Genomic DNA, 18,184 nt, shown 5'->3' on the forward strand with positions numbered 1-18,184 from the left:
TTTTAACTTAAAGGATGGTCACTGTACAGCATAGCACTGGAGAATGCATTAACAGCACTATGATGAATGTTTTCACATTAGTTAGGTTTCCATCCAATTGGTGACAGATTTTCATACGAATATTCTAAAATCTGTGAGTAATGACATAGTGCACACAAAATGTACTTTTTCGCTTAAGTTTTCATGTACCAAATAAAAGTCGAAAGTTCCATCACATTTTCAACTCTACCAATAGTTTCTCACAAAAACGGTTGCGCTAAATAGCAAATGTGCCTACTCTGGTCTTGGCACTCTATAGCCAACAGCTTGCAGGTACAGTGTGGGTAGACTGTTCGGGTAAACTAGTCTACATGAGATTATTAGAGTGAGAATATTTTTATTTGTCAAAGACAGTCAAGCATCGATTATCATGTCAGCAGAATAGGAGCATCAAGATCACCACCGTTCACTTTCACCACCCTGTGAAGTTCATCGTAAGTTATTTCATCTGTAGCCTAATCAAACGCATGGTTTCACAAGTCTCAGTGGGAGGACCGTACACCATGTCATCGCATTACTACGATATGATGGTTATTATATCAACATTTGCACATAAAGGCGTTTCCAACGCCAATTCTCGCAATTCATTTTAGACACAAACATCCTACCAAGTCATATATAACATTTTACCAAAAATTCCTGTTTCCATCACAACTGTCATGATATGACTTTACTTGTATGGAAACGTGGTTTCTGATTTGTTTGGAGGATGGATTTAGCTATTTTGACTGGAATGTTGATTTAGCTGTGCGCTTTGGGCTGTCATGTAAGAGATTTCCACTTACTCAGCAAAAAAATACAAGGATTGGCTAGTATGTGCAGAGACAGTATTTAAGAGGTGTGTGTTTCTTTTTACCCCTATGACCTCTACGTTACCCCTCAGGACAGGGGAGATGAGTTCACCTACACAGGCAGCGGGGGTCGCGACCTTTCAGGGAACAAGCGCATCGGGGAGCATTCCTTTGACCAGACCCTGACCCACTATAACAGGTACAGTAAACAAAGTACTGTACCACCTGGCCTGTTTCTCTCCCTGACGTTTCAAATAGATACCTTTTTTTTTCACTATCAGACCTTTTTTTTTGGGTCGTCCCACATCAAAAACATCAATGCACAATTATAACACAGATCAATTATTTAACTGGTTTCAGGAACATCCACTAGTTCTAGTCATCACGTGACCTTTAACCCTTGACCTCTCAGGGCCCTGGCGCTGAACTGTGACGCCCCCATCAACGACAAGGATGGGGCGGAATCGAGGAACTGGCGTGCGGGGAAACCGGTGAGGGTGGTGCGGAGCTCCAAGGGCCGACGCATCAGCAAGTACGCTCCGGAGGAGGGCAACCGATACGATGGCATCTACAAGGTTTATTTTAATTTCATCTTTATTTAACTAGGCAAGTCAGTTAAGAACATATTCTTATTTACAATGACGGCCTACCCCGGCCAAACCATAACCCGGACGATGCTGAGCCAATTGTGCGCCGCCCTATGGGACTCCCCAATCATAGCTAGGGCACTAACAACCCCCTCTCAGGAACATGGACTGGATCAGGTTCTCTCTTAGTCCCTTGTGAAAAATAATCCCCTCTGATATCATCCCCTCTGCCGATATCAGAGGGGATGATCCTCATTATGAGTCATGCCTTTTGAGCACCATGTTGATTTCCCCAGATAGACCAGACCAGCACGGTAATCACAACCCACGTAGTTTCAGGGATGTTGCTTCTCAAACAAGACGAAGAAATACATGTTATTTTTGAGATGAATCCCTGATTACCACAAACAAATCTAATCACATTTTTAGTGCTGTTCCTGTCTCACCATAAAACTCCAGTTAGTTAAACAGCATCAACATCAATGGGGCACTACATACCCATACAGTTCTAATTACTAGAACGGGCATTCACGTTGTAGTCTGTTCTGTGGATGGTCAGTCATTCTATTTCTAATGTGTCTCAGGTGGTGAAGTACTGGCCAGAGAAAGGAAAGTGTGGTTTCCTGGTGTGGAGGTACTTGCTGCGAAGGGATGACCTGGAGCCTGCTCCCTGGACACCTGAGGGGCTGGCGCGTATCCAGACACTGGGCCTGGCTGTGCAGGTGAGGGGTTTACGGTGCTGTTTTCTAGGACATTATAACTGTATAAAAGGACGGGGGTTTGGTTATGACTGTTGTCTCTTTTATGTCTTCATTTCTCAATTGAATGTAAAACTGAGCAGCCTCTCCATTGTTTGTAGTTCTGTGTCCTTTGTTTGTTGAAGTTGATATTTTTGTCTGTCTGACTGTTTTTGTGTACGTTTAGTACAGTATCCTCTTGGCTATCATTGTGCATTATGAGTTGGTTATAATGCATTGTAATACTTACCGATGTTTTCATTTTCCTGTCTCTGTGCCTCTACTCTACAGTATCCCCCTGGTCGCCATTTTGTTTTCATCGGTCTCTCTTTGTCTCTACAGTATCCCCCTGGTCGCCATTTTGTTTTCATCGGTCTCTCTTTGTCTCTACAGTATCCCCCTGGTCGCCATTTTGTTTTCATCGGTCTCTCTTTGCCTCTACAGTATCCTCCAGGCTACGTGGAGGCCATGGCCAACAAGACCAAGAAGGAGGCTAATGCTCGGCCAGGGTCCACCAGGAGCAAGAAGCACCCTGGACGGGGCCGGCCGCGGCTACAACCTCTGAAGAAGGAGAAGAAGGTGAAGGAGGAGGAGGAAGAAGATGAGGAAGAGGAGGAAGAGAAGCCCATGGAGGGTACAGACCAGTCACAGAGTAACGGCAGTCAGGAGACAGGTACCTGTTGAGACCGCTAGAGATATAGGCCAGAGACTGAAGAGAGATGTTTGTTTTTTACCTTTGTGTGTACAGTTTATATCTGGTGCACTGCTATGTATGCATGGGAGGAATTGCCACTAGGGAAAGGGGGGACATTTCCAATAGATATAAAACTAGATATGCCAAGGCATTTCGGGGGTGTTTTAAAGGTGTCAAATAAAATGTTACCCATATTTGAATAGAAACGATATGTGTCCATGCATCCGTAAACAATGTGTGTTGGTATGCGTCTCTCAGAGGTGTGTAAGGAATCGACGGAGCCCCGAGCCAAGCGTCAGAAGATGGAGGAGTCGTTCCAGCTGACAGAGCAGCAGCAAAGCCTCATAAAGGAAGACCAGCCCAACAGAAAGAACTGGGACGAGGCCATGGGACACCTCAAGGAGGGGCCGGTACGTAAAGGTCACAATGCGACATGCCATGACGCAACAAGGCACAGTACAGCAGACGCCATGGCAACAGCACAAACAGCATCTAAACGAACATAACAGCAGCTCACAACTCCGTTCCCTTAATGAATTATATACAACCAATATTACACCGACATACAGCTCTGATTTAAGACTAATATTACTGGAACAACTATTATGATGAATGTGAAGCTGCGGTTTCCATGGTGACATCTGTACCTGTACTTCCTGTCTCTATGTCTTTAGAACTTCCTGAGGAAGGTGGAACAGACGTTTATGTGTGTCTGCTGCCAGGAGCTGGCCTACCAGCCCATCACCACCGTCTGTACACACAACGTGTGCAAGGTTGGTGTCCACAAACTGTGTGTGTGTGTGTGTGTGTGTGTGTGTCGGTTCAAGGTTTCAACTGAATCTGCTGTTTTAAATGTAGTGATTATTGTCCGATTGTGGTTTTATGATTTCATACACATGAAGGTACAGGTGTAGAATTAGAAATGACCATATGACAATGTACAGTTAAGGAGTTGTCGTTCTTTGACTTCTGACTGACCTGTGGCATTCTCGGTCTGTTCCTGGTCTACCTTAGACCTGTCTCCAGCGGTCGTTCCGTGCTGAGGTGTATACCTGCCCTGCCTGTCGCCACGACCTGGGGAAGGATTACATCATGGTCCTAAACAAGACTCTACAGCTGCTCCTGGACCAGTTCTTTCCTGGCTATAGCAAGGGCCGATGAGGACAAGACACCTGCACTTACCCAAACAGTTACACACAAACCCGTGATGCATACAAACAAACATAGGCATTACACACTTATTCAAACATTGGTACATAGTATACACACACCCTCCATCTCCTAGGCAGCAGGGACTGACCCCACCTGTTGGACTTGGACTGTCCCCATTTACGTCACCAGCCTGAAGTCATCCGAACCCCAGGAGAGCCTGGAGCCCCATGCCCCTACACCCCCAACCCCCAATGGGTTCCCATCCCTGGGTACCAACACCCCCCCCCCCCCCCCATGAGTTCCCTTCCTCCTTAGCCTTCCACGTCCACAGAACTCATCAGTTCATCGCCATCTACCTGTCCATGTGAGGAACAGCCAGAGAGGATGCTAATGCTAACCATAGCCATGTAGAGAATATGTCTCTGATGCTAACGCTACTTAGCCTCCAATGGGAGGGTGCTTGAGGTCAGCAGCACCTACAAGGGTCAGGGATTACCACCTAGGAGAGGGGGTTGATGGGAAATGTAGTGTACAATGTTAAAGGTTATTTCTTTATTACTGGTCCATTTGAACTTTAGACACACATGGCTTCATTCTTTTAAAGGCCCTGTGCAGTCAAAAACTAGATTTTCTTGTTTTATATATATTTCCACACTGAGGTTGTAATAATACTGTGAAATTTATGATAATGCCCTTTTAATGTAAGAGCTGTTTGAAAAGACTGCCTGAAATTTCAGCCTGTTTTGGCGGAATGGAGTTTGGCCTTCCATGGTGACATCACCATGTGGTAAATTAGTTAATAGACCAATAAGAAAGAGTTCCAAACCTTTCTGCCAATAACAGCAAATGCTTAGTTTTCCCTTCTGCACTCAAACCACTCCCAGACAGTCCTAGCAAAGTTCTTGCTTGAGCACGCTATATAAGGAGCTATTTTTGATCATTTTTATTGAAAACGATCACAGTAACGTACTTTGTTGTAGCCTTGTACGAACCACCCTGGTCTCGCGAGTTTACATTCTGTTTCCTTACACAGATATCCAGGATGGTTTGTACGAGGCTAGCTTAATTGTTTCCTAGAAATTATTTGAATATTGAGATTAAAAAATGTCTGCATTGGACCTTTAAAGATGTGTGCCTGTTCCTTCCTTTCTCCTCTGTTCCTTGTCTGTCTGTTCTTGTGGTGATGTCCTTTTTCTTTCAAATATTTCTGGATTTTTTTAAAGACATGCAAAATGTTTTAAATAATGCTATGGTCTCTAAATCAGCAAACTGTGATGTTTATTACTTCCTTCCTACCTACTGCTCGAAGTGCTTATATACAAAACAGAAATGTTCTTCTGCATTGACTGGCAAGCTAATTGTGTTCTTCTCCTGTCCCTAGGGTTGCAAGATTCCGGTAACTTTCCAAAATTCCCATGTTTTCCAGAAATCCTGGTTGAAAGATTCACGGAATCAGGGGGGACTAAGCAGGAAATCCAGGACTCCTTCAACAGGGATTTCTAGAAAACATTTGAGAAAGTTTTGCAACCCTACCTGCCCCCCAGTCTTGTACCGTACCGACCCCTACCGTACTAACAGTTCTCTAGTCAAGTGGACGCTTCGCTTCAGCATTAATGTTCTCTGTTTTTATTGTACTTGTTAAAAAGAAAATATGTTGAAAAGAAAAAAAGTGATGTCTATAATTTCCTATACTACTACAACGTATGCCATTTTTCTATAATTTTATTTGCCTATTCTATTTTAATCTGTAGTTATTTTTGTGGCAACCTTTATCTGCTGCTGTGTCAGCCTGAATGAAGAGTTTCATTGCTTCATATTGTGATCTGAAATTTTATACATGGTATAATAATACTTGATATGTACCTAATTAAATATTTTGATTCCAGAAAACAACAACTTGCCTGTTTAGTTTCCTTCACATTAGAGGAGGCTAGTGGACTTAGCCTGGTCCCAGTTCTGTTTTGTGCTGTAGATCAGTTTCCCCCAACTCCAGTCCTCCAGTACCCCCAAACAGCACACATTGTTGTAGCTCTGGACAAGCACACCTGATCAACTAATTATCAAGCCCTCAATGAGCTGAATCAGGTGAGTTTGTCTGGGGCTACTACAACAATGTCTTCTGTTGGGTATCCTGGAGGACTGGAGTTGGGTAAACACTGGTGTAGACAACGATCAAAGGAGTTGGCCAGGAGGTACAAACAGATCTGAGACCAGACTTCCGCTGGCCTCACCTGAAACATTGGTTTCAGACTCAATATGGGCCTCAGTATGGGCCACCCTGTTTGATATAAGACCCAAGCAAAATGACAGTGGAAAGAGGTCAATTTATGGACTATAAAGATCCCCGTCTCTCTATACATTACTTAGATCATGTAGGAGTCAGAAAATGATGACGTATAGGGGGCCTCTTTTTACACACACCAACCTACTGAGCTGATTAGCAGAGCCGGGTCCTTTACCTACTGAGCTGATTAGTAGAGCCGGGTCCTTTACCTACTGAGCTGATTAGTAGAGCCGGGTCCTTTACCTACTGAGCTGATTAGTAGAGCCGGGTCCTGAACCTACTGAGCTGATTAGTAGAGCCGGGTCCTTTACCTACTGAGCTGATTAGTAGAGCCGGGTCCTGCACCCACTGAGCTGATTAGTAGCGCCGGGTCCTGGTCCCACTGAGCTGATTAGTAGAGCCGGGTCCTGAACCTACTGAGCTGATTAGTAGAGCCGGGTCCTGAACCTACTGAGCTGATTAGTAGAGCTGGGACCTGTACCCACTGAGCTGATTGGTAGAGCCGGGTCCTTTACCTACTGAGCTGACAAGTAGAGCCGGGTCCTTTACCTACTACCTACTGAGCTGACAAGTAGAGCCGGGTCCTTTACCTACTACCTACTGAGCTGACAAGTAGAGCCGGGTCCTGCACCCACTGAGCTGATTAGTAGCGCCGGGTCCTGGTCCCACTGAGCGGATTAGTAGAGCCGGGTCCTGCACCCACTGAGCTGATTAGTAGCCGGGTCCTTTACCTACAACCTACTGAGGTGATTAGCAGAGCTGGGTCCTGCACCTACGGAATTGATTAGTTGAGCCGGGTCCTGCACCTACTGAGCTGATTAGTAGAGCCGGGTCCTGTACCTACTGAGCTGATTAGTATAGCCGGGTCCTGCACCTACTGAGCTGATTAGTAGAGCCGGGTCCTGCACCTACTGAGCTGATTAGTAGAGCCGGGTCCTGCACCTACTGAGCTGATTAGTAGAGCCGGGTCCTTCACCTACTGAGCTGATTAGTAGAGCCGGGTCCTTCACTTACTGAGCTGATGAGTAGAGCCGGGTCCTGCACCTACTGAGCTGATGATAAGAGCTGGGTCATATACCTACTGAGATGACTAGTAGAGCTGGGTGCTGTGCCATGGCTTTGTTTCTTGTGGAACAGTGTAAATATTGCTATGCTGATCTTGCATTCTGGAACGTGAGATGTGTGCTATGCCACTGCAACTTTTCTATTATAAAAGCAGGTAGAGAACCCCATAAAGATTAAGTCTAATGGCGCTACATGGTCAATCTGCCGTCTGCATTGACGGTGCAGCATTTACAGTGATATGGCCTCTGCAGAAGTCAGGGCATTCACACTTGCGTCTCGCCGAGCAGCGCAGAGCTGTCGTCAAGGGAGTTTTTGTTTATACAGGACCTCGTGCCCTCACCTACGGTCAAAACAATGTCAACGCGGCGCTATACAGAGCCCTCCGCATTGTTAAAACATTTGAGAGCCGTCTGGCGATGCGGTACAGAGCTCCATTTGACCTCTGGAGGCTCCGCAATTGCATAACACCACCCATACGGCGCTTCCGACCACATTTTCGGGATCAAACATAAATTGTCTCTTAGGGGAAAATGCAGGCAGTTTAGTGTAGAGGATTTAGTTCACCCCAGGATTCTGCAGGTGAAACCAATGCCATACATACAAAATGGTGCAGGTTATAACAGAACAGGGAATATCCTGGTGGTTGGCATCATGAAAGATGGAGCGCTGCCTCCTGGTGGACTAACATCCTATTACACTTGTCAATCCCCCAATACTGTAAATACCGTCGTATTATAACATTTATTGGAAGGCGTTCCTGTTTTCTACCCCCCCCATGCATTTAAAAGTATTGGATTGGTGTAAGCATGGCTGGTGGGTGTTTCCACCATATTCCTCACACCAGTCCATTGCTTTTAAATCCACGAAGAGGAGTGCAAAGGGTAGAGAATAGGAGTGCAGACAGCCATAGAATCCATAACGCACCCCTGAATTCAATCAATTACAGATCAGGCATAATAGCATTGCTAGTCCTGAGAATATTTACGTGTACAGTATCTGAGCTGAAAACAGTTTATACAGTAACAACTCGGTCATCTATTCCTACTGTATCCTTACTTCGCAGAAATACTGACACGTCACTAACTAGTGTACTACCTTGATGGTAATTGTCTAAAATGAGATGGCTACAGGCCGGCCACCACAGACGTCTCCAACAGTGCGCCATGTAAACAGGCCACATACGGTGTCATGATGAGACTTGCATTTTTCTTAATTTTATTGTCACAGAAGCACAATAGGTACCACTATGCAAGATGCACATCAAACTTATAAACTATTTTGAATAAAAATTTAAAAAAAGTTAAAAAGGAATGCTAGTCCAAATATCCCATCAGACATCACAACACATGTATCCAAACAATGCTCTACAATAATGTTCAGGTATAGAGACAGAAAAGCAAAAGCATTTGGATTCCCCCCCCTCCCCTCTTTTTAGCTTTGTACCAATTCACCCATCATATTACATATTTATCACAAATGCACCCAAACCAGTCACACAAAACAGCATTCACCTGTGCTTCCAGCACACACTTCTAGTCTAAAGAGCTATTTATTATCCAGCCATGAAGTACCAATATCGGGGTAGTTTTTGCTCAAAGGTAATGTTGACACACATCATTACGACACTTTCAGAAGATTGAGTGCCTTTATATCTAAACAATTGTGAGGCTGACTTTGTTTTAATCTTAGACAATGAAATAAAAATCTTATACGGAAATATAGCCAATTATTTATTTCAATGACTATCTTAGACAATGAAATGAAAAGTTGGAGTACCCAAGTGTAATCCTGACAACCTGTTTTTGTACATTTAAGAAATAACGACGAGTCCTCCATCTTTTTAGCAACAAGAATAAAGAACAAAAAACTAGCAATAGACAATTGATTGATGACAACAGAATTGCAATATGCTCAAAGTCCTTAAAAACATTGTTCCCTCTAAAGTGTTGGAACAAAATACCAATGAAACGGAACTGAAGAATTGAACAAAGGGATAAAAGAGACAGGAGAGAGATAAATATCAGCCGAGCTGTGAAACTAGGGCATACACATCTAAACTAATCATCCGCTTCCTTTGACACAAAGCATGGAAGGCTGTAAGCACTTGGGTCAGGTGGTCGATTGGCTGGGGTACAAGAGAGGGTAGGACGTTGGGTAGGGTTGGGGGGCAGGGGTTAGCCTGGATCCAAACTGAAATTGCTCCCTTTCACAACTGTTTCACTTCACAATTGTGGTCATCACAGTCTGGCTTTCAGACTTCAGTCTGACTGAACCATCTCTTCATTGAAACTGTTAGTGAGACAATAGTGAAAACGGCACAGGTTTCATTATTTGGGATGCAGGCTAGGCAGGGCTCACAGGGCTCTTCCAGGAAGCAGGATCAATGTGTTAATTAGACATCCAACTGTCATAACTAAACCTTCTGAATTAATTGAATCATTCCTAGAAATATAGACTTTGTATGACTGAGTTGACAACCAACAAACCCATATTGAAGTTAAGCTTTCTAAAAATCAAGACATTTGACTGCTTATCAAAGTTAACTGGCTAATATGATGATTCTGCTTCCTGGAACACCCCACAGGGGTCAGAGCTAATCCTCATCGGAGGAAGAGTCCCTGTCGAAGTTGTAGGCCATGAAGAAAACGTCAGGTCGAGGCGGGACAACGGCATGGCCCGGTTTCACTATCTCAAAGCCCAGAAAGCTGAATGTGCGCACAAGTTTAGCTGTGGAGAGAAACACATTAGAAATGACAAAAAAAAACAAAAACAATATGACCTTTGTTAATATAGTTGTTGGACTCACTTGACTTATTCCTTTTAGCTCCTAGTGAGCAAACGATCTCCCAAACAGTGATTGGACAAAAATTGACAGTTGGGATGTGCTTCTCTATTGAAATTGTGGGTTTGGTGTAGGAATACGTTTTAAAACAGGACTGTTATACTTACCACGATCATCTCTGTTCTTGTAAAAGCAGACGAACACGCGGACAACTTTAAGATTTTCTTCTGCATACTCCAAAAGAGCCGCAAAACTGTCGAGAGAGAGAGAGAGGTTAACTTGGATGACAGACTAAACACCAATTATAAAGATCTACACCACCCCACCCTGGCCTCTCCCTCAGCCACACACGGTCCTCTCCTCGGGGAGCGGGTTCCAAAGGCATCATCTTTTTGGTTAGCCGGTAATAGCCAGATAAATAAATTTACATTTTAGTCATTTAGCAGACGCTCTTATCCAGAGCGACTTACAGTAGTGAATGCATACATTTCCTACATTTTTCCCCCCCGTACTGGTCCCCCGTGGGAATCGAACCCACAACCCTGGCGTTGCAAACGCCATGCTCTACCAACTGAGCCACACGGGACTGTATTTGACACCAACCGGCCAATTGTCCGGGAGAAAGAAGGAAAAAAAAACATTGTGAAATATTGATTGATGGAAATACATTTGACTGGTCATGCTTATTGGTCTATAGGTTAATTTGCATAATTTAGTGGAATTAAATTGGCGAGGGAAATCTGTCAACCAGCACAGCATCTCAAACTGCAACATCACACCACGTTGCAATGAGCTGAAGGCAGTATGCATTTTGAAAACAGAAACGTAATTGTTTGAAACCTGAATGTTTTAATACATATTATGAGGCATGTCTTATCTTGCTTCAAAGTAGCCTATTAGATTTCCTCTCTTAAATTTCTAACTGATATTTTCATCTCTGTCACATGAAACAGCTCGCATGTGCTGTGCCCTTTTGACAGTGTTTTCCTGCTAATTGCATTATGGAACAAACACTTGTGCGTAGCCTACTGCCTTGTGCGCTTATGTGAAGAAATAGTAGTTTATCAACATTTTAAGCTAAACGTTTTGATCTGTTGCATCAGACTCATTGTTTTTTAACGTTTATTTAAAATGTTTATGTAGCTTAGGCCAACTGGTTGTATGAATGAGGGATCCATCTTCCCACCACTGTCCCAGAGTCTGTTTGGAATAGGCTATTTCTTCTTGATAAGCTGACCAATAGAATAGGTCAACTTTTTAACTATGGGGGATAGTAGATTGACAGGCTAGTGATTTAGCTGTTCGTTACTCACCTTGTTGTCTGAGGAAAACTAAATGTGGACAGTTCTTTGAATATCTTCAAAGTGCACATCAGAATTCGGTAAGAAGTACCGCGTATTGTTGCATCCTCGACTTGTATGTTCTGTGAATATCAATTACCATAATGTAAATGTGATTTCTGTCATTGTGAGCAGCGTGGGTGGACGCCTTAATCAGGTTACGCACCCAACGCATATGGCCCCCGTAAATTTCTCAAATGTCCAGTAAATTAAAATGTTGCCGGTCAAATGTCCTAAAGGAAAGCCTGATAGGAGGCCCCTCTGAGTGGTGCAGTGGTCTAAGGCACTGCATCGCTGTGCCACTACAGATTCTGGGTTCCAGTACAGGCTGTCGCTGCCAGCCGCGCACTAGCGACTCCTGTGGCGAGCCGGGTGCAGTGCACGCTGACACGATCGCCAGGTGTACAGTGTTTCCTCCAACACATTGGTGCGGCTGGCTTCCAGGTTAAGTGGGCATTGTGGCAAGAAGCAGTGTGGCTTGGCTGGGTCGTGTTTCGGAGGACACACGGCTCTCGACCTTCGCCTCTTCCGAGTCCGTAGGGGAGTTTCAGCGATGAGACTAACTACCGATTGGATACCATGAAATTGGGGAGAAAAAGGGGTATTAAATTATTATTTTTTTTAAATACCCTGATAGGCATCTCCACATACAGAGCACTCTCCCTGTCCTCACCTCTCCTTGCTGCCCTCGGGGAGGGGGTCTATGGGTATCTCCACATACAGAGCACTCTCCCTGTCCTCACCTCTCCTTGCTGCCCTCGGGGAGGGGGTCTATGGGTATCTCCACATACAGAGCACTCTCCCTGTCCTCACCTCTCCTTGCTGCCCTCGGGGAGGGGGTCTATGGGTATCTCCACATACAGAGCACTCTCCCTGTCCTCACCTCTCCTTGCTGCCCTCGGGGAGGGGGTCTATGGGTATCTCCACATACAGAGCACTCTCCCTGTCCTCACCTCTCCTTGCTGCCCTCGGGGAGGGGGTCTATGGGTATCTCCACATACAGAGAATTCCCACTCAGCACCGCGTCCCAGTTGATCACCCTGGAAACGGTGAGGCGGCTCTGGAAGTGGAGTATCCCGGGGCGACCGTTCCCCGCCGGCTCCGCTGTCACCGTCAAGTCCTGGAAAACCAATATGGAAGGAAACAGAAGGAACGTTAATGATTAAAAACAACTGCTTGGACAACTTCATGGTTGTGTTCACTAGAGCACACCGTTTCAATAGAAAGGGAATAGCTGTGTTGTTATTGGACAAGTTCAGGCAGTACCTCACTATATGCAAATGTTTTAATTTTATTCTTTTTTTAGACTGGGTGAGTCACCATTGAGGCCAGGGAGCCCTGTGAACATACAATAAATAATAGACACAAGACGAATCAAAAACAAACCTATCGCCTCCCTTAAACTCAATCTAAACTGTCCAAATGAGACCAGTGAGTCTAATTTCAAGGAGGCCCGAAGGCTATTCCTTGAGCTGGGGGCATAAAAATGTAAATAATTTGTCCCCAGGTCAGTGGAGAACCGCAGGACCCCCAGAACCAGCCAGTCCAGAGAGCGGTTCTGAAAAGCTGCTGGATCTTACATATTAATTGGAGGTCCCACGGGTCTCCACTGACCTGGGGGGAAAATATGTCAGTTTTTATGCCCTCAGCTCATGTAATAGCCTTTCAAGAAGGGCTTGGTAGAGTTTGCAGTCAACCAAATAATTACTAATGAATCCTAGTCAGTAGAGGGTGACGGGACCTTTCCTATACAGTACCAGTACGCCACTGTCATTTGTACTCTCTGTCAGTCAACCTGCACACTGCAATAGGACATGGTAGTAGCAGAGAGAGTGAGCCTGCATGTCTGTAAACAAAGTCAGCCTTGTGTTGTACAGACTCCCCTATTACTTCATACAGATAGCTAACAGAGCCATCACATGACAGGATGTGGCCATGGCATCACCATGAAAACAAGAGTTTCTCTCTCATTCCTTCCTGAAATGTCAGTTTGTTTTGAACGCTGAGTGAATGACAACGACCTGCGTGTAATTGTTGCCTGTTTTGTTTGTGTTCCAAAATGGCACCCTATTCCCTATATAAGGCTCTGGTCAAAAGTAGTGTACTATACACCCTTCCAAAAAAAGATTGCAGTCAGAGTGCAGTAGTGTAAACTCATGTGATACCCCATAATGAAAGCTAAGTACTAGATAACAGGATATGTAACAATGAAACCTGGAGAATAGAGGCATTAACAAAAACACAGAGAAGTGAAATTACCAGCTGTTTACTACCCCTCCCCCAGGGACCTAGTAGCCTATTCACGACATTAGAATATAGTAAGACGATCACATACTAGCCATAGGCCCTGTGTATGTCATTCAGAGTACATGTATGAGACTACAAACTTAAGGCGGCAGGTAGCCTAGTGGGTAAGAGCATTGGGCCAGTAACCGAAAGGGCGCTGGTTCGAATCCCTGAGCCGACTAGGTGGTGGGGGGGGGGAATCTGTCGATATGCCCTTGAGCAAGACACTTAACCCTAATTGCTCCTGTAAGTGGCTTTGGATAAGAGCGTCTGCTAAATGACTAACACGTAAACTGTAATAAGTTTGCAACTGAAAATATAATCTTCCAACAATATTTCTTTGTAGTATGTGACGAGTGTGCTTGACACAGTGGAGCACTTGCATTTAACAAGCAGGTGGTGTATGTGAGGGTTGATGTACTCACGGAGTCGAGCGGCAGAGATGAAGAAGTGTGATCCCGTTGACCATTACCTCGCCCACCTGGGATCTTCAGGGGTGGGAGAGGGGCATCAGGAGCACCACAGAGGCCCCGGACCACGGGAACTACTACAGTGCAGGGAAAGACTGGCCACACACACACACAGAGAGACAGAGAGAGAGAGAGAGAGAGAGAGAAAGGGGGTTAGGACCACAGATACTACGTCAATGCAGGGACAGGCTAGAAAGGATGAGGGAAAAACTGAGGTTTGTTTAGGCTAACATTGGCATTTCATTGCCACCGGTTCTCCATTGTATTTCTAAACCCAAAGGAAACGGAGCCTAAAGAAACCCATTCCCGTCTGTTCCTAGGCTAAACACAACAACGTAGGAGGTGGGGCTGGTTTCCCTCACCTTCTTATCACCATCCTATGTAAGGCGCACCGCAATTGAGTTCTTTATTGTCCCCCGAGATCAGGGATGGGACTGCGGATTGGTCTCGGTCCATCCATTAGTCACACGCCATATCTCAGAAAAGCACTGGCTCGATTTTCACGAAACTTAAGTGAATGACGGAGTCTTGCCATTTACAAAATTACACTGATTGGCCAAAGGTGGGAGCTATAGTAATTAACTGAAATGTGTGAGTCACAACAGAGACGAAGAAGAGAAGCAAGAGGGATAACTGGGCCCAAAACCTGTCTTCTCCAGCAGGTGGTGTTTTTTTCCTTTGGCACATGACATGGATTAGCTGAAGAGACTGGTACCCAGGCTAAATGCCTTTCATTTTTGAAGATATTTATTTTCATTGTTATATAGCGGTCACTTGAGTATCTGGTTAATATAATGGATACGATAACTCAAATGTTAGTCACACGCAATTGGCCCAAGGGGGAGGGCACTGCATCATTCGCGGAGGATGACATGTTTACTCTTGTCTTGTTATAAACTGACAAAGTGCTCCATTGTGGCACATGTATTGGTGTAAATAAACCTAGACCTAGCTATGGTTGAATTAGTGATGTGGTTTAAAACCGTTTCAATACAATAGGACTTCCAAAGCTCAGATACTGTTATGTGAATCTTACACCTGTGTTGCAGAGTGTATTTATTTAGTGCAACAGGCTGACGAGCTAACAGGACAGGAGTGGATTAGTAGGACAGGCTAAGGGGGCAGCCAGGGACGCTGGAGTGGGTGTCTGAAAACAATGATGTGTACTACAAAGCTCACAGGCTCACTGCAGTGAGATGGGCCAGTAAAGTGGATGCAATACACAGCTTTTGTGTGATTTTAAACCTCCCATGAAAAACAGTACTATATTTTTTGTATGTGATATAGCATCAGCTCTTCCTTCATAATTGTGATCAGAATCTGGGCATTATTAAGCACATAATATCATGACAGTAGGGCCAGGTTTCCTGTTAAAACAGAATGTATTAATCCAAGGCAAAACAAGATCAACAAACACATCCTCCATCATATGTCAGTAAACGTAAATTCATTGGTCAACGCCACAGCGGGTTGCAGAATCCCCTTCAGGGAACATCTGATGAGGTTGAATTGAATCTCGACAGGAAGGCACCACAATGAGGAAAAAACGTGCACAATCTAAACTACGCTTCTACCTGATTACCTATGATTAAAACTATATGACCTTAAAACCTGACAATGATCGCTAGAAGTCAAAAATATAAGTAGCCAACTACATGGAATAATGAATTCATCCCATGTAGATATTTAATTGTTTCATAGGGGTTGGTAGCCAGTAGATCCGACCGGCTTACTTACAGCTCCACTAGGGTCAGACAGGATTCCTGTTTGGAAGACACAGCGGAGCCAGCACGAGATACGGCTCAGAAAACATACCTCAATCCGGGGATGAGAAATTCGTTGTAATCCGAAGTGTCCCATTAATCCAACTATTACACAGAAGATTAATATGGCATTAATATGGAGTTGGTCCCCCCTTTGCTGCTATAACAGCCTCCACTCTTCAGGGAAGGCTTTCCACTAGATGTTGGAACATTGCTGCGAGGACTTGCTTCCATTCAGCCACAAGAGTATTAGTGAGGTTGGGCACTGATGTTGGGTGATTAGGCCTGGCTCGCAGTCGGCGTACCAAAGGTGTTTGATGGGATTGAGATCAGGGCTATGTGCAGACCAGTCAAGTTCTTCCACACCAATCTCGACGAACAATTTCTTTATGGACCTCGTTTTGTGCATGGGGGAATTGTCATGCTGAAAGAGAAAAGGGCCTTCCCCAAACTGTTGTCACAAAATTGGAATCACCGAATCGTTTAGAATGTCATGGCATGCTGTAACATTAAGATTTCCCTTCAATGCGATTAAAAGGGCCCAAACCACAAAAAACAGCCCCAGATCATTTTTCCTCCTCCACAAAACTCATTTAACCTTTATTTAACTAGGCAAGTCAGTTAAGAACAAATTCTTATTTACAATGACGGCCTACCACAGCCAAACCCTAACGACACTGGGCCAATTGTGCGGTTCCGTTCTGTGAGCTTGTGTGGCCTACCACTTCGCAGCTGAGCCGTTGTTGCTCCAGTAAGTTTCCACCATAACATCACTTACAATTGACAAGGAGGGCAGAAATTTGACAAACTGACTTGTTGGAAAGGTGGCATCCTATGACAGTGCTACGTTTAAAGTGACAGGTCTTCAGTAAGGCCATTCTACTGCCAGTGTTTGTCTAAGGAGATTGCGTGGCTGTGTGCTCGATTTTATACACCTGTTAGCAACGGGTGTGGCTGCAATAGCTGAATCCACAAATTTGAAGGGGTGTCCACATACTTGTGTGTGTGATATATATATATATATATATATCTCAGGGGCTTCTTGGTGTTTCAATTTAAACCGGAAGCCTGTCAGACCCTAATCCAGCTGTAAGCAAGCGGGTCAGATAAACTCCAATTCAACAATACTGAGACATTATGATGCCCAATTACAATAATGTTGTATCATTTTGAGGGAAGAATAGTATAAATGGCGTAATGTTACAATGTAAATGCTTTTGTGATGTCAAGATGGAGAAACGACTAGTGTTGCGTCACCGAGGCCTTATTAAATAATCAAGTGTGATGTGATTAAAGAGACAAACGCAACAACAAAAAAACTCATGGCTGCAGATTCCTACATTACAATGGAAAGGGAAATGTTTCTCTTGTGTTTTTGAAGTTCATCCGTGAAAACGACGAGCCATTCTAAATGGGCCCTTTAACTCATACACCAGCCGACTAGCTAGCTACCTGACTATGTTAATGCTATAGCTACTAACGTTATGTTTTCAGGTGGAAAGATAGCTAGCCTAGGTACTATGCCAACGTCAATCTAACGTTAACTCATCTTATATAGTTATTAAAACGAGGCGTCATTGGCAACCATTGAAACATAGAAAACCCTAACCATTTATTTGTTAGGTGTGTAAAGTGATAACTATAGTATCTTCCTAAAAGATCTTGATAACGTAACTAACCGTTAGCTTAGCTTCTGTTAGATAAGTGACGTCGCTAAGCTAGTTTAGCACAACACGAAGGAAGATGACTAACTTGAAACAATTTAATTAAATTTCCAAATTCATTCAGGATATTTTTTCATAGATTACTAAACTAACCAGTTGTGGGTATTTTGTGACATAGTAAATTAAATCCCAGTTTATATTCGTAGCTACTTCCTCGTCACTGAAAACAATTGCTAGCTACCATCCCCCACTTGACTTTGCTGTGTGTCTCCACTTACTTGCCAATCATGTCACAAATACTATTACTTAAATCCGCCATGGTTGTACAGCACTGTGGTTTTCCTTCTTTCTCGCGAGCAAAGCAATGACTGTTTAAGATCCGCTGGAGGTTGGATTTTACCATCCGGCCTCGGGTAGAGACACGACGGGCTTCTGACTGCTCACTGCAATGGTCGGCTGAGTAATAAAAGCCCGATCGGTGCTGAACTCGAGCTAAATGAGCCCTGAGCTGCGTAGAGGGGAAACCAGCG

General features: G+C 44.3%; 2 protein-coding genes and 1 pseudogene across 2 annotated transcripts in view; 1 reads left to right on the plus strand and 2 right to left on the minus strand.

Annotated features, from left to right (window-relative positions):
• Window positions 1-3,894, minus strand: part of LOC115149437 (uncharacterized protein KIAA2026) — a 71,897-nt gene extending 68,003 nt beyond the window's left edge. Inside the window, exon 1 of the mRNA XM_029692292.1 lies at window positions 3,827-3,894. Coding sequence (XP_029548152.1) covers window positions 3,827-3,835 — 9 coding nt within the window. The 5' untranslated portion in view covers window positions 3,836-3,894. The remainder of the gene's footprint in view (window positions 1-3,826) is intronic.
• LOC115149438 (E3 ubiquitin-protein ligase UHRF2) overlaps window positions 1-5,893 on the plus strand; it is a 39,844-nt gene extending 33,951 nt beyond the window's left edge. Inside the window, exons 10-16 of the mRNA XM_029692293.1 lie at window positions 923-1,029; window positions 1,243-1,405; window positions 2,002-2,139; window positions 2,599-2,827; window positions 3,107-3,258; window positions 3,523-3,621; window positions 3,863-5,893. Coding sequence (XP_029548153.1) covers window positions 923-1,029; window positions 1,243-1,405; window positions 2,002-2,139; window positions 2,599-2,827; window positions 3,107-3,258; window positions 3,523-3,621; window positions 3,863-4,009 — 1,035 coding nt within the window. The 3' untranslated portion in view covers window positions 4,010-5,893. The remainder of the gene's footprint in view (window positions 1-922; window positions 1,030-1,242; window positions 1,406-2,001; window positions 2,140-2,598; window positions 2,828-3,106; window positions 3,259-3,522; window positions 3,622-3,862) is intronic.
• A 2,650-nt stretch (window positions 5,894-8,543) lies between these two features.
• On the minus strand, window positions 8,544-18,184 carry LOC115149439 (ornithine decarboxylase antizyme 2-like; annotated as a pseudogene).

The sequence above is a fragment of the Salmo trutta genome, chromosome 15, assembly GCF_901001165.1.
Source record: "Salmo trutta chromosome 15, fSalTru1.1, whole genome shotgun sequence".
Lineage (NCBI taxonomy): Eukaryota > Metazoa > Chordata > Actinopteri > Salmoniformes > Salmonidae > Salmo > Salmo trutta.